Here is a 9514-nt window from a genome sequence, read left to right as displayed (position 1 = left end):
CGGGTTCTATTATCCCCAATAATTTTAAATTGTGATTATTTATATTTGGCCATCAATTAAATGTGAAAATTCATTTTTTGAAAAATATTTTCTATACTATACCAAACACTCTAAGGGAATGCATAAGTTGTTCGAAAAAATCATTTATATATTTACAAAATTACAGCAGACTCTATAAAAATATTAAGAAAAAATATTAACTGCAAAGATTATACATTCAAACGTGAATTCTCATTAAAATACTTTTTATCTTTATCATTTCAATTAAATTTAATAATGATTAAAATTAATAAATATTATGATAGTAATAAAAAAAACACTCACTTTTAATAGATCAAAATAACCAAAATTGCTTTGGAATTACTCTCTCCGGATAAAAAATAGTGTCCATTTAGTTTTTTTTTTTTTTTTTTTTTAGGGTCAAAAAAGCATACACTTATCGAATCAAGAAAAAATTAAGTTATTTTTCCAGTTTGCCCCTATTAAATGCATCAAATCCCAATACTAATTTAATTAGAGACAGTTTAATCAAATGATTAAATTATTTTGTCGGAGTTAATATTTTCGCCTGAAAATGGCTAACTGAGACTCTTTTTTATACGTAGGGAGTATTTGAAATTCTACTATACCAAAATAAAGCATCAATTTTGTGATTTTGTCATATCTTTTCTGCAAAAAAAAAAAAAAATCTCTCTTTTCTTCGTTTTATTAGTACCTCGGTGCAATTGAAATTTAGTCTAGGGTTAGAAGATGTATCATCCTACTAGAGGTGGCGTACGTGGTGGTCGAGATCGTAAGCTTTCATTTTCCCCCATCTACGGTTTCTTTGTTTCCTTTAATTGTTATTCTAATTTGCTTATCGGGTCAAAAATTGGCATAATCAATCACCCTTTCCCCGAATTAAAATCGAGGATTTTCATATTATATGTATTGAAGTTGAAATTAGAAGCTAAATGAGAAGGCTTATTTGAGAAATCATAAATTCTGGAATTATATTATGGAAACTTACATAAATATACCCTTTGGCCATCTAGTTTACCAAACATGGCCGAAGTATACACTGCCTATACACTTCGGTTTAATAGGTAGTCTATAGGTATGTATATTATATGTATAGTGTATGTGTATTTAGTATAAACTATACACTACGTGTACACTATGTACATATTTTGTAAACAAGATGGCCAACTGGTATTTGGCTGTAATTTTCCCATTATATTATGTGGTGGTATTGTTATTAACAAAATCAGGTTTTCTCCCAGTACTCAATAAGAGTCGAATAGAAAAGTTTTAGGAGTTATAAACAACAATAGCACCGATTACTATTTCGATGGTTCAATCCAAGGAAGTTTTGGGGAAAAGTTGGAGTAGGAGTTTTGAACTTGTAAGTTCAGCTTGTCTAGTTTAGATTGTCTACGTCGCACCCTTGGATTGCGGCTCTTCCCTGGACCCTGCTAACGTGGGATGCTCCCTGCAGCGGCTGCCCTATGTAAAAGGTTACATGGCCCCTTTTTTCTCTTTAAAAAATTCGATACAGGCAGAGAGTTTGATCACCAAATGGGAAATTAGGAAAATAGTGGCCCTGGTTTTTGCCTAATAAAAAAAATAACAAAGCCGAGAGTTGCTGCAATCATTCTGTCTTTTAGTTTTGGGTAAAAGGCAGAGGTTCCGTGAAGGAAGAATATTAAGATTGGGTTCTGGGGATGATGTTCATTGAATGCTTGTTTTCTGATAACTTGATGTCTGTATTTTGCAAGTCCATGTTTACATTTGCTTGATAAAAATAGTCCATGTTTCCATTTGTTAGATTCAGAAGTTTTCTGGTACTTGCTGCTTGTATAGGGTGAATCATGCATGTGGCCCAACAAATTAGTTCCTATATATATATATATATATATATTTTTTTTTTTTGTTTTGATAAAGGTAACATAGTTCCTATATATTGATGCAGCTAGCTAGATGTGGTCTGCTTTCTTGGTGTTCGGTTCTGCTGGTCATATATGTCTTTTTGTCTACCTTTTTATATTTTCCCTTCTTATATTAGATGTTGCTCCTTTTTCTTGGGCTTCTGGCTTATCGATCCAACTCTGCGACAAAATTATGAGGAGACAGATACATAGATTTAAGAATCAGTATATCTAAGCTCGTCCTGGAGTCATGAATTTCGAGTTATGATTATACTTACTTTTCTCATAAAAGAATTTTGAATTTTGAGGTGTGATGCTTTCTAGTTCAGACACGCTTAATGATGTTTTTCTGTAGATGGCATAGGAGGTTCTTAAACAAAATTGTTCTTGCTTTTTGGAGAATCAAGCTGTTATACTTTTGTTCTATTCTGTAGTGTTCCTAATGTATAATTTCTTTGCTGCAACAGAATTTAGCTGGGATGATGTGAAGGTTGATAAACATCGAGAAAATTATATAGGTCACAGTATCAAAGCACCTGTTGGGAGATGGCAGAAAGGTATACATTCTTATTCTCGTTTATATATCGGAATTGCAATCGCTGGAAATTAGTCAATAAGAAACATATTGCTTCTGCTGTTTTCCCCAATATACATGCTAATTGCATTAGTAGTTTGTGCCAACTGTAAAGAAAAGAATGATACATATGTTGATCCCTATGTATAAAAGCTTCTCTTCCTATTTCTCTCTCTCTCTCTCTCTTTTTTTTTTTTTTTTTTTTTTTTTTTTCTGTTATGAATTTTGTTCTCCTACAACTTTATCAAAAAAAGCTAAAAAATTCGTATCATTTTTAAGATTGTAGATATGAAAAAAGGGATATATCCATGAAGTATCACAGTTAACTAAAATGTGAAGTTCTTCATGGTATTTCTTTATTTGCTGCCATAGCCCATAAGTGATAGATTTTGGGGGAAGTTCCGATTGTATGTTGTATTGAGTTTTTGATCAACTAGTCTAGTTTTCCAGTCAAGCATGTGATAGAATGCTAAGCGAAGTATGCTTTAGGATAAAAGAATTCATACCAAATATATTACTGTCATAAAAACATGTACAAAGGGAGCAATAAAAGGTGTGAGAACAGTAGGAGATATATAAAGGAGTTCGCTATTTTTTTTTTTTTTTTAAACAGGTAAGGAAGGAGTTTAGTATAATCGTGGGTTTATACCAAGGGTCTTCTGTGACTTGAATTTAATTACACTAGTGTTGGATGAGATAAAGAATAGCTTAAAGGATGATGTTAGATGGTGCATGTACCTGCTGATGATATTGTGTCAATTGGTGAGATTAACGAGACGAAAAAACTGGAGCAGTGAAGAAGCACTCTAGTGATTGAGGATTGTAAGGCAGGTAGAAATTAGATAGAATATGCGGACAGGAAGTGTAGCTCTCATAAGAATGAAGTTAAAGTGATATTAGGTCGAGATTATTGTTGTGAAAATGCGAGCGCTTTCGTCACTTAAAAGTGACGAAACGAAGCGACGGTAGTCATGGTATAGCGCTTCTTCAGAGTGAGGTGAGGCGAGGGGAGGTTGAAGAAGCGACTTCTTCCGTCGAAGAAGCACAAAGTGGCCAAGCCCTTGAGGTAATTACTTTCTTATTTTTCAATATTATAAAAAACGTTTTTTCAGTAGAAAAAGAAAGGGATGGACCATTTTAGAGAAAACAGGTCTTGATGTTGTTCGCTCTCTCGTCTAAGATTTCTGCTTCTTCGTCTTCGTCTGCCAGGGTTTTATCGCTTTGCTGCTTTTTTTTTTTTCTTTTTCTTCTTGGTTTTGGTTGCGTCTCTTCAGTGCAGACTGCCGCCTTTGCTGGGTCTTCTAAGAGCATTTGTAGGTTCTTTTTCAGTTTGTTTAATAAAAATTGGTTTCTCTGAATGCTTTTTAATTGTATTTACTAAATGCTTTTTCAGTTTGTTTGGAAGTTACAAAATCAGTTTATTTAAATACTTCTGTATTGTTTAAATAAATAATTTTTACGTTGGTTTATAAGTAAAATATCAGTTTATTTAAATACTTTTTAAATAGTATATAAATAAGAAAATAACTACTTTTTCCATTTTTTATAGTAAAAAAATCAGTTAACATAATACTCCTCCGTCCCAAAAAGATTGTCTTAGTTTGACTTGGCATGGAGTTTAAGAAATAAAGGAAGACTTTTGAAATGTGTGGTCCAAAACAAGCCTTAGATATTTGTGTGGCCATAAATCATCTCATAAAGTTTAATTGTTTCTAAATATAGAAAGGTGCCAATCTTTTTGGGACAGACTAATAAGGAAAGAAAGACAATCTTTTTGGGACTGAGGAAGTAGCAGTTTTGTTCCTCTTTTTTGTTGCCATTTGTTTCATTTTTAGATTGGGTTTTGAGGCACCAAACAATTTGGTTTTGATTTTGCTTGTGCTATGGATGACTATTAGCTACTTGTGAAATTGTGGTTCACTTCAATGAAGGGTCTGCTTCGCTTCTTGCTTAAAGCCCTAGGGCCCTTGTCGATTTGTTGCGCTTCTTCCTTCTGAAAACACTTCTGTAGGCTACCCGCAAGGGTGGCTGGCTCAGTTGGTTGAGTATGGGGCTTTCATAATAGAGGTCTCAGGTTCGAAACCCCCTGCCTACGGCAGTAGGGGATTTTCCTTCTGGGTCGAGCTCATTGCACGGGGCTTGCCTAGTGCGGGTTGTCTCTCCTGTGTGGTTTGCGAGCTATTGCACAGGAGCTGTGCGCACCCGATGGGTAGAGGCTGCGGGTTCCCATGTAGAAAAAAAAAAAAAAAAAAACCACTTATGTAGGCTTTGTCTGATATGATAGATAAAGATGTAACATTGAACTAAAGTAGGATGGTTGAAATGAAGGAATGATACTAAGTGATATTGGAGTCCTATGTGAGAGGTAAATAACTAATATAGTGAAAGGAAATTTAACAAGCAGTTTCCAGACGAGCAATAGCGTATAGGGGTGAATGTTGGGCTATAAGGCGGCCTATCAACAGCTAGAACCGGTTAAAAAAAGTCTTGTTGACTACTTCAATAATTTCGAATTGCAAATGTTTGGATGACTGTCCAACTGTACAAGATTGAAAAAGATTAGAGATGATCACATCAACAGGGGATGGTGATGGTTTGGTCATACCAATTTGTAGGGATGACACACAGATGATTGAAGGTGATATAAAGGGGCAAGGTAGGCCTACAATTACATTGAGGGAAATTTTATCAAAAGACCTAATCTTTGGAATCAGTGTGTATTTAGCTTAAGAAAAGCGCATAATGGAAGCAAAAGTATCATATAGGTGATACGAACTATAGTTAAAATTAAGACTTGGTTGTTGTTGTTTCTTACATTAGGTCGCGTGTTTTCTAGTTTTGTTGCAAGCCTTCCAACTTGTATGTACATTTTGGATAAGTGTGGAAGTTAGAGAATCTCTAGTTTTAGGAAACTCCAAAGTTTCCTTAAAAGACAATTTTTTTTTTCTTGAGAAATGAAATGAATAGGAGTTCAATGGATACAAAGAATTCTTATGGCGAATGACAACTAGTTTATGATTGAGGTATAGTTGATTGATTTTCCCTGTTGGTTGTACTGATGTCTCAGTCCGAAACAAGTGATAGTTGACTTTATGAATTCGCATTTATCATGTTGCTGCACTTAAACTCATCTTAGGCAAAATCATGCGAAATACCACTAACAACAAAAATTTCTTAGAAGTTCTCTATGTTTTCTATTGACATGTAAATGTTTGTCGAGACTAAGACTCCTAGAAAGCATAGGATCTAAAAATGTCGTACAATTTTTTTTTTTTTGAAACTGGTAACTGTAAAATGACGTACTAATATGACTAAAATGTATCCGAACTAATTGGTATTGACCACAGAGGTGAATCCAGGATTTCTTGAACACGGGTTCACCAATTAAAAAAAAAAGAAGGAAAAAATGTATTGAGGATTGATCCCTAGTCCTCTAGGTAAATAACTTAACCTTCAACCAAGTGAACCAAGTGCACCATTTAGCCTTCTTGTAGTATGGGTTCCAGAAGTTAATATTATACCAATTTTTGAAAATATATACATAAAATACCTAATTTCACAGAGAGATGGGTTCATGTGCCCCAAATTTTATACACAAATTCGCCCCTGATTGGCTAGACAGATCATTTTCTTCCATTGTGCCCTATCTTTTGCTATGTATGCATAGACTCGAAGAGATCGTAAGTCTTTCGAAACAACCTGTCTCCAAGTGATTTGAGGTCCACCTCGTTACCTTTTAACACCTTCATTCACCATAAGTTTCATGCTTAAGAGCCGGTTCATCCGGAGGTCGATGCAAAACATAAAAAACAATCTCAAGGGACCACCACTCATTTATCCTTGATGTGTGCTATTTGCACCTTCTGGGGAATGTAGTCATTTTTATCTTGGCTGATCTTGTATTCTCGGAGTAGATTTTTCTGCCCTGCTTTATAGACTGTAATTATATTGCTTTGTGTGAGGAGATGCATATTTGGACAAAGCTAGCCGATATAGGTTGGAAGTCATAAACAGCGTGTTGGAATCCTGAGGTATTAAATCCATATTGTATCTGGAATCAAAAAAGTGCTTTTTACTGGGGAAAGATGGGATATGTTGTGCTGGACATTTTATCTCTTCAATGCATAGTCTTAACTAGCGGCATATTTTACATCTTGTTGTGGTGTTCTTCCCCTCTGTGCAGGGAAAGATCTTCATTGGTACACCCGCGATAAGAAAGCCCAGCAAAAGGATATGGAGGCAGCACAAGAAGAAATACGTAGGATTAAAGAAGAGGAGGAGCAGGCAATGAGAGAGGCTCTGGGCTTAGCTCCTAAGCGTGCCACACGTCCTCAAGGCACTCGGTTAGACAAGCATGAGTTTTCTGAACTTACGAAGAGAGGTTCAACTGCAGAAGACTTGGGAGCAGGGCATTCTGAAGCAGCTCGGGTAGATGGTCTTGGTTTCTCAAAGTAAGTATTGGTTTCACTAGCATTGAAAGTTCTCTCTAGAATTTTGTGGTTCTTATCCGTCATTTTATTTCTTCTGTTGTGGGTTATGTGTACTATTTCTCCTCGCCCTTTACCTTTTCTCTTACGGATAAATCATCTCTGAATTTCATTGCTAGTTGAGGAACGGGGGCTTGACTTTGAAGATGAAAGGTTCTAGAGTAACTAAATTATGATTTAAACAAAATAACAAAGGATAGAACCATATGGATTTCTTTTTGTTTTTTGACAACCGTGATGTTCGGGCTAGCTTGCGCTCACCTCAACTAATCCACAGGATACCTGTCACTCCCACCAGCAACAGGTACCTGTCCACCAAGGCTAGGACAGATAGGAAGAAATTACCTAGTGTGTTTGTCTCTGCTGGATTTGAACCTGAGATTTCATGGTTCTCAACCCACCTCATTAACCACTAGGCCACATCCTGGGGTATAGAACCGTATGGATTTTGTTGCTTCTTTATATTGTGCTGGTTCCTAATCATGCTTGTTAACGTATTCTGCAGATTGCCCAAACCTTGGGAAGAACAACCAAGTTCACCATCAGCTTTTCCATCTAACCCGATCGATGAGCCTGTAGAAAAGATTAATGCAAGTCCCATTGCTGCTGCACCCGTACAGAATGAAGAAGAGTCAGAGGATGAAAGGAGCCAAAAGAAGAAGAGGCGAGAAGAGAAGAGACGGGAAAAGGATGAGAGGAGAGAGAAGCGACATTTGCAGGATACAGATGATAGGAGGAAACATTCCCGTGATTCAGATGACAGGAGGAAACATTCTCGTGATTCAGACGATAAGAGGAAGCATTCCCGCGATTCAGATGACAGGAGGAAACACAAGAAAGACAAGGAGAAGAGAAGAAGACACGATTCTGATTAACTTGAATAGTCCTTGTACTTATTGTGTGCTTGCTATCATTTTACCTTAACAATTGCATTCTGAATATTTGTGTTGGATAGAGTTTGATACCTTCCTTTTACTGTGTATCTCAGAATGAAGTGTCAGACAGCCCTAGGTCATGTTTTTTTTTTTTTGGTTGTTGCCCGTTGTAGATTTATAAAAACGTGTTTGTATTTTTCTCATTCCGTACTATATGCCACCGAATCGGAAATTGTGAAAAAGTTTGAATAACAACATAAGACGTCTAGATGAGGGTCTACACATTTTCAAATTACAGGAGAGACTCACTTAATTTAGCAAAGGTAGAAAATTGGATTACATTAACTATTTTTATGCTCACATTGAAGTGTAAACGTAATCCCTATGATCTTTATATAGCAAACAAATTAGATCAGCAACAGTTATAAGACAGATTTAGCTATATAAAAAAATGTGGCAGAATATATTGATAGCCTTTTAAATTTGTCAAGAATCTCATTTACATACTCAAAATACGGCATGTTTAGATTGAGCACCTAAACAATTAATAAAGTATTTTTATTAAACATTGCTGACATAAAATTTTGAGAAAATTTTTACGCGTGTTTTCAAGTGTTCATTATGTCAGCTCTTTAATTATACGCATTAAAGCTTGTAAAATTCATGCATATTCCAACTAACGTTGATGTGCATTAATATCATTAATAATGTAGAAAATATATTTTATGTGATTAACTTATTTACGTAATGGACGCTTGTGAACTCAGATATCAACTTTTCTAAAATATGAGCCAAATCATATGTTTAGATAATTAATCGGAACATTTTTAATTGCAAAACTTAAAGAGTTGTCCATCTATTCAGCCAAAAAAAAATGAAGACTAGAAAGTTGTCACGTTGCTTTCAAAGTATTTGGTGACGCAACCAAAAAATCATATATTTTCCAGCAGTCGAGGACCTTTTTGGCCTTTGCCTAAAAGTTTGGTCCATGACGACATTAATGCAAAAACTAATTATGAGTATTAGTAGTACTATTATTTTATTTACGGCAAAAGCTCAAATATGCCCCTAACATTTACGAAATTATACACATTTACCCGTCGTTAAAAAGTTGGTGCAAAGATACCCCTAAAGTGTTTTTTTCCTGGCATATATGCCCTTGAGTTAACGGAAAATATTGGAGGGCATATTTGTTCAGTTTCGCAAACGTTAGGGGCATATTTGAGCCTTTGAAATTCTTGAATATTATGGCACAAATAGTTCTCAGATTTTTTTGTTGTGCACCTTATGCTATCCAATGATTTATTGCAATTGCATTTTGAAACTCCACACTTATCGTACAACCCCTCACTTTTCCCTCTTATTCTTTCACTTGTTTATGAAATATCGGAAGCTTCGAGTTTTTCAAATAGCTTTGGAAGGGTTTGTGGATGTGGAGTTGTGAAAGGGTTTGTGAACGTGGAGTTACTGCACTCCATCTCACTTATGGACTTCAAATAATTCTACTAAATTTCGGTTATGCGTGAAATTCGCGAAAGGGTCAAACCACATTGAATGTTATGTAAGAAACCGTATAAATGCTTAAAATGTGATACTCTTTCTATTTATCAAAATTCTGAGCACTGCAGGAGACATTTTATCATGTGTCATAAGTCTAATGTAAGTTATCTC

At 35.3% G+C, this 9514-nt stretch overlaps 1 protein-coding gene across 1 annotated transcript; it reads left to right on the top strand.

Moving 5' to 3' along the window:
• The first annotated feature begins 632 nt into the window (after positions 1 to 632).
• LOC132059226 (uncharacterized) lies at positions 633 to 8046 on the top strand. The gene is made up of 4 exons (XM_059451776.1): positions 633 to 793; positions 2375 to 2464; positions 6665 to 6932; positions 7474 to 8046. The coding sequence occupies exons 1-4, from the start codon at positions 751 to 753 to the stop codon at positions 7841 to 7843; spliced, it is 771 nt and encodes a 256-aa protein (XP_059307759.1). The 5' UTR covers positions 633 to 750; the 3' UTR covers positions 7844 to 8046.
• The last annotated feature ends 1468 nt before the right edge of the window (positions 8047 to 9514 follow it).

Source organism: Lycium ferocissimum, chromosome 6, assembly GCF_029784015.1.
Source record: "Lycium ferocissimum isolate CSIRO_LF1 chromosome 6, AGI_CSIRO_Lferr_CH_V1, whole genome shotgun sequence".
Lineage (NCBI taxonomy): Eukaryota > Viridiplantae > Streptophyta > Magnoliopsida > Solanales > Solanaceae > Lycium > Lycium ferocissimum.
The sequence above is the reverse complement of the archived record's forward strand: the minus strand, read 5'-3'. Positions and strand labels throughout refer to the sequence as shown.

Excerpts from the sequence above, each read along its gene's own strand:
- LOC132059226 (XM_059451776.1), top strand. The coding sequence starts at position 751 with ATGTATCATCCTACTAGAGGTGGCGTACGTGGTGGTCGAGATC. Across the intron at positions 794-2,374 it reads CGTACGTGGTGGTCGAGATC|AATTTAGCTGGGATGATGTG; the intron begins GTAAGCTTTCAT and ends TTGCTGCAACAG. Across the intron at positions 2,465-6,664 it reads TGTTGGGAGATGGCAGAAAG|GGAAAGATCTTCATTGGTAC; the intron begins GTATACATTCTT and ends CCCTCTGTGCAG.